General features: G+C 46.8%; 1 protein-coding gene across 1 annotated transcript in view; it reads right to left on the bottom strand.

Annotated features, from left to right (window-relative positions):
- The window catches only part of Allc (allantoicase), a 27,772-nt gene that overhangs the window by 9,269 nt on the left and 1,573 nt on the right, over positions 1-16,930 (bottom strand). Inside the window, exons 2-6 of the mRNA XM_050125927.1 lie at positions 14,180-14,230; positions 10,175-10,262; positions 8,783-8,908; positions 7,536-7,615; positions 6,495-6,627 (exon numbers count right to left, since the gene is read on the bottom strand). Coding sequence (XP_049981884.1) covers positions 6,495-6,627; positions 7,536-7,615; positions 8,783-8,908; positions 10,175-10,262; positions 14,180-14,230 — 478 coding nt within the window. The remainder of the gene's footprint in view (positions 1-6,494; positions 6,628-7,535; positions 7,616-8,782; positions 8,909-10,174; positions 10,263-14,179; positions 14,231-16,930) is intronic.

The following is a 16,930-nucleotide window of genomic DNA, read 5'->3' as shown; positions in this document are numbered from 1 at the left end:
GAAGAGACAGAAATCTTTAATAAATAATAAATAAATAAATAAATAAATAAATAAATAAATAAGCACTCAGTGTTCTAGCAAACAACAGAAGCTCAGTTCCCAGGATTCTCACTGAGCAGCTCACACCCACCTTCCTGTAGCTCCAGCTCCAGAGGATGCAGCGCCCTCTTCTGGCCTCCATGGGCACTTGCACACATGTATGCAAACACACACACAAAGAAAATACTTTTTTGCCTGGCGGTGGCGGCGCACGCCTTTAATCCCAGCACTTGGGAGGCAGAGGCAGGTGGATTTCTGTGAGTTCGAGACCAGCCTGGTCTACAAGAGCTAGTTCCAGGACAGGCTCCAAAACCATAGAGAAACCCTGTCTCGAAAAACCAAATAAATAAATAAATAAATACTTTTTTTTTTAAATGTTTGGTGTCAGAAGCAAGCACCGCAGACTCCAACACTGACTCGCACCACATTGCCCTGCTGTGCAACCAGGACATGATGCGATGATCCTCTGAAAACCCACTAGCTGCTGAGAAGCATAGTCTGACACAGACAAGCATGGGAGCGAATGGCTACCCAGACCCGTTCGGTCCCTGATCATCACAAGTGGGCCTTCTCCTTTGCCTGGATGTGATTTTCTGGGTAGCAGAAGTCAGTCTTTGCAAAGAAACTCATATCATTTGACTACACTCTGAATCTGAACCCCACGTATGTTGACATTGGAAAAGAATTGGTGCCCGACGTAGAGCCATGTGCCTTTAATTCCAGCTCTAAGGAGAAAGAGGCAGATGGATCTCTGAGTTTGAGGCCTTCCTGGTCTACAGAATGGGTTCCAGGATAGCTAGGACAACACAGAGAACCCCTGTCTCACTGACCCCCTACCTGGTTTCATAATGCCTGCTATTAGCAAGCTGGAACCAAAAACACACCTCCAGGTCTTTCCTGTGAGGGTGTCTTCCTCCACACCACAACCACCAGAAATACGTGGCACCTACAGAAATGACCAGCATGTGTGTGAGGGACTCTACTGCCCTGCTCCTCAGAGAAGCCCTTGTCAATGATGCAGGTGGGACATGGCAAATCCCTGGTCCTCGGGGCATGCCGCAAATATGGCTACAGGTAAGAAAGGCCATTACAACTTAGTAACAAAACAGCAATAGTATAGAAGTCAAAACCCACACGATCTTTGCCGTAGATAAAGGAAAAACGTTTGACAAAACTCTGATACTATTTCACGATGATGACACTCAGCAACACGGGGATCTTGGGAACTTTCGTAGCCTGGTGGAGGAGACGTATGAAGACCCACAGGGCACCGCAGAGATCAGACATGGGTTTTGACTCTTGGCACTGTCATTCAGTGCTACACAAGGAGCCTAGCCAGGGCAACCATGATAGAAGTTGAAAGGGGTGAAACCCAACTGGAAAGGAAGAAGTAAAACTGTATAGTCACAGATGACATATCTTGTGCATAGAAGTGTTTTGGTTTTGTCGTTGTTGTTGTTGCTTCTCAAGACAGAGTTTTTCTGTATAACCATTCTGACTGTCCTAGAACTCACTCTCTAGGCCAGACTGGGCTTGAATTCACAAAGGACTGGCTGCCTCTGCCTCCCCAGGACTGGGATTAAAGCTGTGAGCTACAGAGAAGATCTTAATTGCTCTAGTTAACATTAACATACCATTTCCTTAGGAAACACAATGAACACCTTTTACTCTAAAATTATGAACCATTGTCGGCAGAAGTTAAAGGAGATTTGAAGTAGTGGGCGAGGCTACTACCTTCTTGGGTTGAGAGCTCAATGATAAAACAGTAATAGTACTAGATTGATGGAGCCACAGGCCCCACGTCATCTCACTCAGAATCTATATGTCCTTATGGAAGTTTCTAAGATAAATCTAGAGGATAGCTTGCAAAAAAGATCAATGCTGAGCTAGCAAGATAGCTCAGCACATAAGGAAGCTTTCTGCAGAAGGACAGTGACCCAAGTAGAGTCCAGAACCCGTGTAAAGTGGGAGAGGATAAGAAATGCCACAAAAGTCATCCTGTGACCTCCACACAAGAGTGGTAGCACGCGTACCCTCCCACAAACACCAGGCCAATACAGTACAGAGTGACAGTTTAATTGATTATTTTTTAAGATTCATTTTGTAGGTATCACAATACCTGACCTGAAATTATGCTACAGAGCCATAGTAACAATACCTGTGGTGTTGACACAAAAGCAGGTGTGCAGGCCACCAGAAGAGAGACCTGGAAGTAAATTCAGTTACAACCACTTGATTTTGACAAAAATTTCAAAAGCAAAAAATTATTTAAAAAGCATACATCCTTAGTAAAAGGAGCAGGAAACTCTAGATATCCACAAGTAGAAAAAAATGAAATTATCTCCATGTCTCTCGACCTAAACAAAAATCAATTCTAAATAGACCAAAGACACACCGATATAAGACCTGAAACTATTAGGGGAGAGAATTTCACAGTATGGCCATGGTGATGAATTTCTTTCTTTTTTTTTTATTGAGAAAAGGAAAAAAAAAGTTTCCACCTCCTCCCACCTCCCATTTCCCTCCCACTCCTCCCACCCTACTCCCCCTCCCCCCACCCTACTCCCCCTCTCCCCACTCCTCTCTCCCTCCCTCTCCAGTCCAAATAGCAGACAGGGTTCCCTGCCCTGTGGAAAGTCCAAGGTCCTCCCCGCTCCGTCCATGCCTAGGAAGGTGAACATCCAAACTGGCTAGGCTCCCACAAAGCCAGAACTTGAAGTAGGATCAAAACCCCGTGCCATTGTCCTTGGCTTCTCATGAGCCCTCATTGTTCGCCATGTTCAGAGAGTCCGGTTTTATCCCATGCTTTTTCAGTCACAGTCCAGCTGGCCTTGGTGAGCTCCCAATAGATCAGCCCCACTGTCTCAGTGAGAGGGTGCACCCCTCGTGGTCCTGACTTCCTTGCTCCTGTTCTCCCTCCTTCTGCTCCTCATTTGGACCTTGGGAGCTCAGTCCAGTGCTCCAGTGTGGGTCTCTGTCTCTATCTCCATCCATCACCAGATGAAGGTTCTATGCTGATATGCAAGATATTCGTCAGTATTGCTATAGGATAGGGTCATTTCAGGTTCCCTATCCTCATCTGCCCAAGGAACTAACTGGGGACATCGCCTTGGGCTCCTGGGAGCCACTCTAGGTTCAAGTCTCTTGCCAACACTAAGGTGGCTCCCTTAACTAAGATATGTGCTTCCCTGCTCCCCTATCCAACCTTCCTTTATCCCAATCTTCCTGTTTCCCCAAGTTCTCCCATCCTCCCCTTCTCCTTTTTCTCTCCCCATCTCCCCTTACCCCCATCCCACCCCACCCCCAAGATCCCAATTTTCTCACCAGCAATTTTGTCTACTTCCCATAGCCAAGAGGATAATTATATGTTTTTCCTTGGGTGGTGATGAATTTCTTAAAGGAGCTCCACTGACACAATAAACAACCTCTAGAACTGACAAATGGAATCCACATGCAATTAAAAGGCTTCTCATAACCAAGGAAACAATCACCAGAATGAAGATAGTCTACAGACTAGACGGAAAGATCAACCATACATCAGACGGGAGATCAATGTCTAGAATATACAAAGAAAAAAAATGAATGAATAAAACCAAACCATTCGGTTAATAAATGGGCTGAACTGAAGAGACAGCTCTTAATATCTGGAGTGTTTGTCATCCTCAACTATCAGAGGAATGCAAATTGAGATTGTTTTGAGATCCCATCTTACCCCCGGTCAGATTGTCTAACATCAAGAAAATAAATGATAGACAGAGGTCGTTTTCTAAAGAAAATATGTCAATGGGCCAACAAACACAAAGGAAGTTACCATCACTGGTCACCAAGGAAGCACAAATCAAAAAAGGAAGACGACAGTACTTCCCACAAAAGGAAGACTGCACTTCACAAATAAGATGCCCAGCACTGGGGGGGAACTGAAGGAGTCAAATGCCTCCTCATGCATGGCTGCCATTTGAGAATTATCTAGAATCTCTCAAATCCTCAAACACAGAGTTACCAAGTGACCCAGAAATGTCAATCTTAAGTATATAATAAAGGTAGATGGAAATATACACATACAGAAAATATGCTGTAAGCTTGGGTTGGTTGGAGAGATGACTCAGTGGCTAAGAGTCTGGCTGTTCTTCCAGAGAACAAGGGTTTTGTTCCCAGCACCCACACAGTGCCTCACAACCATCTATAACTCTAGTTCCAGAGGATCTGGTGGCTTTGTCTGGCTTCCATAGGCACACAAAACATACAAGTAGGCAAAACGCTCACATATATAAAATATTTTAAAACTCCGTAAGTGAACATTAACAGCATTGTTCATTATACCCAGCAGGTAGAAACAAATGTCTACCAACTAATAAACAGATATAGAAATGTGCTTTAACCATAAAATAGAATGTCATTTGGCAAAAAAAAAAAAAAAGGAACGAAGCACCCATGCCTGGCACAACCAAAATGAGTCTTGAAAGAATCATGCTAAGTAAGAGAAGCTAGAGAAAAAAATGACCAGTAATGATGTAGATTCCCCTCTGAATGCCGTGAATATGTTTTAATACCATTGGTTAATAAAGAAACTGCTTTGACATATGGCAGGGCAGAATATAGCCAGGCTGGAAGAGATATAGAGACAGAGTAGGTGGAGTCGAGGAGGCGCCATGTAGCTGCCAACGAGATGCCACATAGCTGTCTAAGAAGCAAGAGGTAACAAACTATGAACCTTGTGGTAAAATACAAAATAATGGATATAAGATATAAGAGCTCTCTAGAAATATGCCTGAGTTGTTGGCCAAAGAGTGTTGTAATTAATACAGTCTCTGTATGATTATTCAGGTCTGGGCAGCCAGAAAATGAGCTAGCAGACTCCTTTTACATAGTAAAATATGATTTTAGGGGCTGGAGAGATGACTCCGTGGTTAAGAGCACTGACTACTCTTCCAGAGGACCCAGGTTCAAATCCCAACGCCCACATGGCAGCTCACAACTGTCTAAATCCAGTTCCAGGAAATCCCCCATCAAACATGATTGCAGACAAAACATCAATGAACATAAAATAAAAGTGATACTTTTTTAAAAACATGATTCTGTTTTTTTGAGGTGTAAAACAGTCAAATCTCTTAACACAAAGAGTAGATTGATGTATAGGACTAGGGACAGTGAGCAGCACTTGCTAGAGAAACAACACAGAACCCTGTGTGTGCTAGCCACTGGGCAACAGATGCACTGGGCTCAAGTCATCGTGTTTCTCTCAGAGTTAATAAAATGTCCTAACATTAACTGTGTTGCATGTGTCTGTCCCTATATTTCAACTGTAGACTTCAAACCAGCAATTCCTGTGATTACAACAATGTTGCACTAAAGCTCCCACATAAGAAAAACATAAAATAGGGACTAGAGAGATAGACTAGTGATTAAGAGCCCTTGCTGCTCTTTCAGAGGACCAGAGGTCAGTTCTCAGCACACACATAGGAGATTACAACTGCCTGGACCTCCAGCTCCAAGGGATCTTCTGAACCCTTCTTCTGAGCCCTTCAGGTACCTTACTCACATATATACATGCATACAGAGATAAATACACTACACATGTATGTAAATAAGAAATTAAAATGGAATCATGTGTGTATGCTACCTCAACTGTTAACACACGTGTGAAATAAAAATCAGCAGGAAACATGGAAGCCCAGCACAACTCAGTCCCAACACACCTTAACTTCACACATTTTTTATTGGTTTTTTAAGAATGGGTTTCTCTGTAACCTTGGAGCCTGTCCTGGAACTCACTCCTTAGACCAGGCTGGTCTCGAACTCACAGAGATCCACCTGCCTCTGCCTCCTGAATGCTGGGACTAAAGTGTGTGTCACCACCACCTGACTATTTTCCTTAACTACCCTTTTGTGTGCGAGTATCGATTTCTTCCCCTCCCCCCTCGACCAAGCCTTTACCTTTATTTTAAAAAGCTGCATATTTATTTCGCTTTCTGACTCTGTGCTTGTCCTTCAACACACTTTCAAAACAGTTTTCTGCTTCTCAATAAGGAAATCCCACTTGACCCTATCGTGGACACTTTGGCACACGTGGAACCACCACAGGCCCTGCTGACATGCTTCTTTGTCTTAGACAGTCCCACAGCACGAACCCCTCACTGTCCACCTAGGCACACACCACATGTGGATTTAGATACTTTTCCAGCCTTCTTGATATAAAGGTAAACAATCCTGTTGCCAGGGGTTCGAAAGCCATGTTGTAGAAAAGCCTAGGACAGTATGTCAAATGATGGACCATTGTGAGTGCCTCTAAGCATCACCACCATGAGCATCAATTTCCTGACACACAAGATAAATCATAACCCTAGAATATACCAAGCTCAAATTATCAGGAAAAGATTGCTTATTTTGTGTTTCTTAAACATGATGAGGTAAGATGAAAAGCCCACACATCTGTCGAAGATCCCTGCCATACGTACCTGGGAAGATGTTGAGTCTTATGTGAGTCCATCTCTGCTGGGAATTGACAAAAAAATAGTTGTGGCTGGAGTCAGGGTCCCCTGGCTTAAGCTCCGACATAGGAACCAGGTAATCCCAGGAGTCCGAATTTAGCTATTAATAAATACAGAAACATCGGCAATGGCTCTTGAGAGCAATACACTCTCATTCTATGCAACAATTAGAGGAGGGGATTATAACAGTTGCTGAATGACATATGCTTTAATGATAAACATCATAAACTCCAGTTAGGGGTTTTTCCCCATACCAATTACAACTAGGTGATGGGATCTTATAAACAGATAAGCTTTCAAGTTTTCAAGATTTCAAACATCTTTTTTTTTTTTTAATTTTCGAGACTGGGTTTCTCTGTTGCTTTGGATCCAGTCCTGGAACTAGCTCTTGTAGACCAGGCTGGCCTCAAACTCACAGAGCTCCGCCTGCCTCTGCCTCCCGAGTGCTGGGATTAAAGGCGTGCGCCACCACGGCCTGGCAAACATCTTTTTCTTGATTCTTAAAAGAAAGCAGAGTGGTGATGCGGGCACTCAGCTAAAACCCAGGGCAGAGAAGATGGTGCGCTGAGCCTTTCTCGAAAAGCTGGCTTGTCCACAGTTCCCCACCCACCACAGATCAACACATCTGAGACAGCAGGAACTAATTACTAGACACACTTAGGACAGAGACGGTGCCAAGCCCAAGCCCCGTTTGCCTAGCTCACCAAGTTCATCAAAAGTTACTTCCCTGTCAAGTCACAGCAGGAGGTAATGTTAAGGGTTTCCTAGTAGGGCCAGCAGCAGTGTGCAGGCGCAGGCAGGGCCCGTTGACCCATCAAGGCTGTAGACAGCCAGGCCATTCTCCCACGCAGAGGGGAATGGACCACTGAGGGAACCTCTGTCCTGCCACTCTGTGTAGGGAAGGACAGGGGTCCAGGATGCCTGGTGTCATATTCCAGGCAATGGCCTCACCCAGTCAGGCCTGCAATGGTCTCTTTGCAGTCCTGGCACACAGAACCAGCATCTTACCTCACTAATGGCTTCAAACTCCTCGGGTGTCGCTGCAGCTCCTGTCTTCGCTTCTCTTGGTGGGATGGCTGGCACATTTTCTGAATTCGAAACAAGCACACAGAATCGGGGTTGAGAAACAAAGGGAACGCACTCTCTCAGGAAGTCTGTGGCAATTTCCATCTTCCCAACAGCCCTAAGGACGTCTTTGCTTTTGTGACAGAACCGCGGATTCGAGTCTAGCATGCCAACGGGAGCTGCTCACTGTGTCTTTGCCAGCTTATTTCAGAGGAGAGTAGAATACATCGGTCCCGCATCTGCTCATCATTTCACGCTAGGCCAAACTCCATAGATGGATCACTTTTTTTTTTCTTTTTGAGTTCAGAATATGGCAAGGTTAGTTCCAGAAGCTCTGCCGTTCCCCAGCATCTGCCTCGGACTCAGAATTGGCCAGCTCAGAAACAGCAGCCATTCCCCAGCATCTGCCTCGGACTCAGAATTGGCCAGCTCAGAAACAGCAGCGTCCACGGACAGTTAAAGCAGTCCTCATGAGTCCCGCCTCTTGTCATTAACTTCCCAGGAGACTAGTCCCCTGAGGACAGATGGTAAGGCCTGCTGGCCTGTGCAGAGCCCGGCGTGGCACTGTGCACACTGCACCGTTTTAGCACAGGTGTACCCAGTGACTCAGTTTATCCTCCCTAAAAATGTGTGTGCACTCACGTGGCTGTGTGTTAACTAATTCAGTTGTGGATGACAGAGTATGGAAATAAACTACGAAACCTGTACAAGCTACAGTGCCCCTTGTTCCCAGAGGTAGAAAGGGTTCCCTGCCTAAGAACCCCAGAGCTGCTGCACCACAGAGACTCTATCTTATACAGCTGGAAGCAGGCTGGAGCTCACCGTCTGCAGATATCTCTGTCTCAGCTGACCCATCTGATCCCACAGCCCGCTGCTCCCACCTTCCCCGGAAACCAGTTTGGCAAATGCCCCCACCCACCAGGAGAACACAAGGATCACAAGGATATGCCTCTGCACACCTGAGTGTCGTGTAGGTGAAGGTCACCATGATTGGGCCGACAAACACAGTTAATCCGCACATCAAAATCCCCAGGGCAGCCCATGCTACCTCTCATTCTTGGGCTCCGTGGCAGCCCAGCAACCTCAGAGCTCTGACACATTTGCTTCTTACAGCAAGATTAGCATCATCAAACTGAGTCAGAGGAGCCCCCATCTCAGGCTCCTCTCTGGAGACAGTGGCTCCTACATACCTTCATTCAAGTTGGCCGCTTGAATCGACATCCGAGGAGCATAGCTCCCAGAGAAGTAAGAAATGTCCACGTCGACACCACGGATAATGCCCTGTATCCCCAGCTGGATGACACACCAGTCGTGACCTGTACTACAGGACCACAAGGATAGCCTGTGATGTTCCATGGAGGAGTATAAGAGTACCAAGAGGTACTGTGAGGTGAGGGGCGGTAGAGAGAGCACCTGTGAAGTCCCATGGGGGATGAGGTCCCACGAGGGATGAAGATAGCACTCTTGAGTTCCCATAGGGGATGAGAACATCCTTGAGTTCCCATAGGGGATGAAGAGAGCACCCATGACATCTCATAGGGGATGAGAAAAGCACCCTTGAGGTCCCACGGGGGAACGATCACAAGGATCACAGCAGCTCTGAGGCCCCATCTTCCATCATAGAAGCACACTTCAGGGTGATTCTCATGTGGCCGCCAAAGACCACCATGACCCTCAGGGTCCTCAGTTCTAACCAACAGATGTACTGGCCTTTGATTCAGAGACACCAACTCAGTTTCCAAAGCCATCCTTTCCTATCACTGTGCTGGGAAAATCTCAGGCTCTCTCTAAGGCTCCTTTCTTTAAGTCAAGAAAGACATTGATTACTGACCACTTCCATACATTTATTGTAGCATAGAACCCACCAGCCTGGATCTTCTACAAACTCACTCTCTACTATTTCAGAGATGTAGCCTCCATCCCACCCAAGGCCCAGTTTGCTTACATGTGCCTACCAAGTCTCAAGACACTGGTCTGACGGCCTTCCAGAGTCTCAGGTAGTCCAGGCTTAAGCTAGCTAGACATCCGAGAATTAATTACCTTGAGCTCCTGATCGTCTTGCCTCCACCTCAAGGGCTAGGATTATAGGCATGCCCCAACACACCTGGTTTAAGTAGTGTTAAGGATCAAGTCCAGAGCTTCCTGAATGCCAGGCATGATGGACTGAGCAGGTAGTATCTCCTATAGGCGCAGGCATTAGAATGTTTGGATCCCAGTTGGCAGTGATATTTGGGAAGGCTTAAGAGGTGGGACCTTACTAGAGGAATGTCACTGGAGGGGGCTTTGAGGGTTTAAAATTATTTCCATTTCACTCTGCTGTGGGCATGCTGTTCAAGACGTGATCTCTCAGCTTCCTGCTTCTCTGCTTCTGTCAGTGGGTACCTCTGCTGTCATGCCTCCCCCGCCACCATGGACTCTAGCTTTCTGAAACGGTAAGCCCAAATAAACTCTTTTGTCTATAAGCTGCCTTGGTTATATATCACTTTATAAGTAGCCAAGCTCCCTACCAGCTGAGCCTCATCCCGAGCCGCAGCCACCATCTGTAACCTTCACAGGGTGGATGAACAGTCACGCCTCCTCACCTGGAATCCGTTTCCTCCTGGTCTCCCATCCATCCATCCATTTCCCAAACTCCGTGTATTCGTGTTCCTTAAAGCTTGGACTGTCGCTCTAAGGAGATGCACTGGAGGTCATTAGGGTCTATGAAGAGCTGGGGCTGTCTGCCTGTCGGGCTATGTTGCAGAGAGACCAGGACACACCAGGAGTGTCTGCCCCACCTGCATGCCCAGCTCTACCATCCAGACCAAGAGGTGCCCCCCATGTTTTGTAGCATCTGACTAGAGTTCTTCTAGTCTGTGAGCATTAGCCCACAGAATGAACCGCTCTCGGCAACAGAGGAGGCCACATATGGGCCCCATGGATGCTGCCCCTCTCTCCTCTCTCTCTCTCTCTCTCTCTCTCTCTCTCTCTCTCTCTCTCCCTCCCTCCCTCCCTCCCTCCCTCCCTCCCTCCTGTGTTTAGGTGGGCATTGAGCAAAATGGAGGAGGTCAGTCACACTCGCAAAGCACCACAGCATGGGTCACCAGACCAGGTCACAGGAGAGCCCACTGGAAGTCTGGGGTCAGGAGAGACATTTGTGCTCTAGGCACTGTGCCACTGCCTGTGGGAAAGCAAGGACTCCTGCTGGCAACGACACCAGCTCGGGCTCTTAAAATGAACCGTTGAGAAATCTGCTTCATCCTTGAGAACAGGGTTGACTGCAGAGCCTCATTAGGGTATGAGGACATTGAGATGGTACGTGACCAACCCTAGGACAGCCTCTCTGTCTACTAGCTCCCAGCCCAGAGCTTGGGGAGCAGGCTCATCCCCATACCTCAGTTTCTCTCATCTGTCATAGGCAGGTGATATTAGTGCTTTTTCCCAACAAAGACCATCATGGACACTGAGACATGCCAAACTACATCAGAAGTGCCCGTGTTTGCTTAGAGATGTATAAATGCTGGCAATGCTTTTACTTTATTACAGACTGAGCATCCTTAAACTAATCATCTAAATCACTCCACAGTCCTCACACTCCAGGATGATAGGAGGAAAAAGTACTATGTGGAAAGAGTGGCAACTGCATATTTAAAGAAAAGACCCTAGGCTGGTCCTGGGGTTCTCTCACAGCCCAGTGCCACCTCTACAACGAAGGACGCAAAGTTAAATGAGATCCGCCAAAATGTGCATAGACAGGGGAAAGGGACAGTGACAGCCACTCAGCAGTGAAGAGGAGGGCCCGGGTCTGTGAGGGCCATGGGGGAAGAGTCTAGTTCCAGAACATAAGGTAGTTAAGACTTTGAAACATACAAAGCATGTCATAGACTTACAGACACAGAAGCTTTAAGGTATAAGATACTCCCGACTTTCCTGCTATGTACTGAATGTTCATGACCCCAGATTCCTGTTGCAACCTCCGTCCATGAGATGGTGTGACCATGTGGGGACGTGGGAGTGATTTGGTCACAAGGGCAGAACATGTTATAGTTTTCATGTTAAACACGCCCCCAAAGATCCAAGTAGTAAACAAAAGATTAACCCTCTGCTTTGCACATTGTGAGGCAGTGGAACTCAGAGGTGGAGTCTCAAGGGTTTTCTGAAGGTATTGGTGGAGGGTGTTCAGAAGGTTCAGGCCCTTTCTCTTTTGTCCCTTGGTTGCCATCAGGTGAGCAGGCCTCCACTGCATAGGACCATGGTGTCCTGTGCCGCCACAAGCCCAAAGCAACAGGTCAGTGAGCCATGGGTGAGACCTTTGAAGTCACAGGGCAAAAATAACCTTTCCTCTTCAAAAGCTCATTCCTCTCTGGTTCTTGTTAAAGAATGAGGAGTTGACTAGTGGAATCCCTCTTGATGGGACTGGACCCTGTAAGAAGAACTGAGTGTTCTCTCTCCTCCTTGCCCCTGTAAGGACACAGGGAGGAACAGCCAAGTGCAGTGATTCTGCCGGCCTTGATGCTGGATGCCCAGCCTCCACGCTGTGGGAACACGTGTCTGCTGTGTAAGTCTCTTGTGGGTAGCGCGCTCACATCCAACCCTGACAAAAAACACTGCTCGGTAGGGTCCACTCCCCCAAGGGAGCTTGAGAAATGGGCTGCAGCTGATGAGCAAATGGAGCCTCAGCTGTATTTCCAGCCTCTCTTTCTCCCTACCTCAAAAAGAAGAAAAACCTCACCAAGCATGATGGTGCACACCTATAACCCCGGCACTAAGGAGACTGAGGCAGGAGGTCTGCCACAAACTTGAAGCCAACTTGGGCCATATAAAATCAATTCCAGGCCTGGGTTACAACAGAGATTTTCTGATTTAAAAAAAATAAATGTAAAATGCATACCTCGTGTTTTTAAACGTGACTAGATTTGCACATGCATGTTGAGGGCATTATTTGCATGTGCGTGGATACACTATAACGTAAAATCAAAGAAATAAGGCCCCATTCTCTCACCCTCCCACTTAAATCCACCTCCCGGACTTAGTACGGAACTGGCCTCTGCATGGCACCACACTCATGCGCAGGAACTCTTGTGGAGTGTGTCTGGAAGAACCAAGCTCCTGATCTAACTCCCTGGCGATTTCCGTTTAGGCTGATGTTCTCCCACTTCCAATAACCAGAGTGAATATTTTCTGTGTCGGTTTGCCCGGTGTGCAAACAGCACACATCTGAGTGAGTTAGGTCAGGACGTGCACCCTTAGCTCTCTCGGAGAGGCGCGTGCATCATTGGATACCGGAACTCTGGCATTTGCTCACGTGTGATATGGAACCTCCGGCCCTCGCTTTATTTTCATTTTCTCCTGAGGAGAAAGTAAGTTGCTACGTGGACAGCGCCTTCCGAGAGAAGTGAGTCAGCTCGTGCTGAGCACAGCCGGGTCCTGCCCTGACGGAGCAGCGATCTCTGGGAACTTCCGACCAAGGCTGAAGGGGCAATGCAGTGGCCCCCACTGACCATGTACCCCTGGGTTTCCCTTTCCACGCCTGAGAGCCCTCGGGCCTGCGTGGGAGATGGACAGCAAGGCTCTCAGCACTGTCCGTTCTCTGTGTTTATCTGCTTAGGGGATGCCTTTGTGTAAGAGTGCATTTGTGTGTGTAAGACAGACAGACAGACAGACAGACAGACAGAGGAGTCTATACACATGTTCTTATCAGTGTGAAGACTACAGACATCTGTGTCTTTTTTTTAATTCCCATTTATATTTTGAGACAGGGTCTCTCATTGAACCTAGGGATCACCGGGTAAATGAGACCGTCTGGTCCACAAGACCTAAGGGCACTCCAGTCTCCCCTTTCCCAGAACTGGGATTATAGGTGTATGCACCTCTGAACCTTGTTTCTTTGTGCATTCTGGGTATCCCCTGTGGGTCCCCGACACTTACACAGCAAGAACTTTATCCGCCGAGCCAAATCCCAAGCCCTATCTGTCCGCAGTTTAATTTTTATTTTTATTTTTAATGAAGTGTGTGTGTGAATGCAGTAGAGACGTGAAGTGTGTGTGTGTGTGTGTGCTTGTGTGCGTGCATGCGTGTGTGTGTGTGTGCGTGTGTGTGTGCGTGAATGCAGTAGGGGCATGCCATGGCATGTGTATGCAGTCAGCAAACAGCTTTCAAGAGTTGGTTCTGTGGCTCCACTGTGGGTTACAGGTCTTCAGGCATGTGAAGCAAGCACTTTATATGCTGCAGTCATCTCCCCAGCCCCACTGGCCCCCTTTTTAACCAAGAATGCCATACCTATTGTAATTAGGCAAATGATCCCCAAAATTCAAGACGTGTCCATTTTCTTCCAAGTCCAGAATATGGGATCCATGTTAGTCACTGGGCATACTCAGTGATCTCGGTTTTTCCCCCTGGACAACCTGGTTCTCATGTCCTCTCCTGGCTCTGCCTGGCTCTGTGTGTTCCCTGGGAGCTGACACTGAACTGGGTATTTTTCCCGTGATCCTTCCTGCCCAGTACACAACACATGGCTCTGTCCCAGACATGCGCATAGGTTTCAGCGTACACAGCTGCGGAGCTCAACTAAGCCAGTCATTCACGGTGCAGGATGCCTGTAGCCTTACCTTTATGAGGTTTTCTGCAGGAGCAAAAAAGTCATCTGTTGCAAATAAAACCTGGACAAAGAGAAGAAAGGAATCAACCTACCACAAGACCCAGCTATATCTTTCTTAGGCGTATCCCCAAAGTATGCTCAATCATACCACAAGGACACTTGCTCAACCATGTTCATAGCTGCTTTATTCATAAGAGTCAGAACCTGCAAACAACCTAGATGCCCCTCAACCGAAGAATGGATTTTAAAAATGTGTTACATTTACAAAATGGAGTATTATTCAGTTGTTAGAAACAAGGACACAGCCAGGAAGTGGTGGCGCACTTGGGAGCCAGAGGCAGGCGGGTCTCTGTGAGTTCAAGGCCAGCCTGGTCTACAAGAGCTAGGGTTGTTACACAGAGAAACCCTGTCTCAAAAAAAAACACACACACACACACAAGGACACCAGGAAATTTGAAGGTAAATGGATGGAACTAGAAAAGAAATCATCCTGAGTGAGGTCACCCAGACAAAGACAAACATTGAGTGTACTTATTCATAAGTGGATATTGGCTATAAAATTATAAAATGAAGGATAACTATGCTACCATCAAGAGACCCAGAGAGATTAGGAAACAAGGAGGTTTCCTGAGGCAACACCCAGATCTCCCTGGGAAGAGGAAATAAAAGAGATTTTGTTTTGTTTTTTTGTTTTGTTTTGATTTTTTTCAGGACAGGGTTTCTCTGTAGCTTTTTGGTTCCCGTCCTGGAACTAGCTCTTGTAGACCAAGCTGGCCTCAAACTCACAGAGATCCACCTGCCTCTGCCTCCCGAGTGCTGGGATTAAAGGCGTGCGCCACCGCCATGCGGCATAAAAGAGATTTTGAGAGTGGACTGAGAGTGGGTGAGGATGGGAACATGAGTCGTCAGGTTGACAAGGTGCACAGGGGGAAGAGCGCTGAGTGGGGACTGCTGGGGGGAAGGCATTTCAGGTTGGGCTGATGCCTGGCTCAGGGAAATCTCCCAGCAGTCTATGGGGAGGACGCCAGCTTAGGCTCCTAGCTAAGTAGCCTGAACTAGCCATTTCCTGGGACCAGATTGTCAACAGAGAGCCACCATCCAGCAACTGATGGAGGCAGATGCAGAGACCCACCGCCAAACATTAGGCGAGTTCGAGAACCCTGTAGAGGAAGAGAAAAAGGAGTGTAGGACCCAGAGGGGTCCAGGACATCACAGGAAGGCTCACAGAATCAACTAACTTGGGCTCATAGGGGCTCACATAGACTGAACCGACCACCAGGGAGCCTGCATGAGACTGACCTATGCACTCTGCACATATGTGACAGTTGTGCAGCTTGGTCCTTTTCTGGGACTCCTAGCAGTGGGAGCAGGGGCTGTCTCTGACTCTTTTACTGGCTTTTGGGATCCTACCCCTCATACTGGGTCACCTTCCCCAACCTTATATATGGGGGGTACTTAGCCTAACTGCAACTTGATATTCCATGTGTTATAATTGATACTCATGGGAAATCTGCCCTTTCCTGGATGGAGACGGAGGAGGAAGGTAAGGGACTGGGGGGTGGGAGTGGGGGAGAATGGGAGATGGACTGGGAGGGGAGGATGGCGGAGCTGCAGTGGGATATAAAATAAATAGATGAATAAAAAATTAAAATAAAATAGAAAAAACTCTAAATGAAATTACCATAAATTAAAAAAAACACTTTATTCCATCCTCTAGTGAGCCATTAGGGGATGCATTAAAAATAATATGTAAAATTGCCTAAGGGAAGAGACAGTGAGGTTCCCCTGTGATACTTTCTAAGCATTTGGGTCTCAAGCCTGCCTCTTCCTAAACCATTTCTTCCTACCCTTTCTTTTAGTCTGAGTCCCTTTTACAGTCTGGGTGGGAAGGGTAATGTCTCACACTTGGAATGCAAATAGACCAGTTTCCTTCTCTCGGGCTTATCACTCCTAGAGATAGATATGTGCAATAAGCGTGCTTTAGATGCATGCAATAAACATGTTTTAGATGTGTGCAATAAGCGTGTTTTAGATGTGTGCAATAAGCGTGTTTTAGATGCATGCAATAAACATGTTTTAGATGTGTGCAATAAACATGTTTTAGATGCATGCAATAAGCGTGTTTTAGATGCATGCAATAAGCTTGTTTTAGATGTGTGCAATAAGCATGTTTTAGATGCGTGCAATAAGCATGCTTTAGATGTGTGCAATAAGCATGTTTTAGATGTGCACAATAAGCGTGTTTTAAATGCATGCAATAAGCGTGTTTTAGATATGTGCAATAAGGGTGTTTTGATCATATTCATCCTCCCTCCCCCAAATCTCTTCCCCATCTGACCCCTCCCTTCCTCACCTACCAAACCTGTGTGTCCCTTTTTAGCCTTGCAGTTCTTTCATAAAAAAAGATCAATGGGAAAAAATGGATCTGGGGAGATGGGTTGGTGGTTAAGAGCACTTGTTGTATAAGAATGAGGACCTGCATTTAGATTCCCAGCACATAAAAGAGCCAGGCCTGGACACACACATACATCTGTCACCCCAGCACGGGAAGCAAGTGGAGACAGGAGGATCACTGGGGACCCTGGCCATTAGCCTAGCAAAAGAAAAAACGGCAAGTTCCAGCTTCAATACGAGACCTATCTTAAGGGAAAGGAAGAGGTAGAGAAGGACAGAGGAAGGAATCCCGTGTCCTCTTCTAGCTTCTGCATGCACATGGACACACACTTCCACACCAGACACAGGTACACACACACATGTGCAC

The sequence above is a fragment of the Alexandromys fortis genome, unplaced genomic scaffold (genome assembly GCF_014885135.2).
Source record: "Alexandromys fortis isolate MF-2015 unplaced genomic scaffold, M_Fortis_MF-2015_v1.1 scaffold_249, whole genome shotgun sequence".
In the NCBI taxonomy this organism is placed as follows: Eukaryota; Metazoa; Chordata; class Mammalia; order Rodentia; family Cricetidae; genus Alexandromys; species Alexandromys fortis.
Note: the sequence above shows the minus strand (reverse complement) of the source record. Positions and strands in the feature narration are given on the sequence as shown.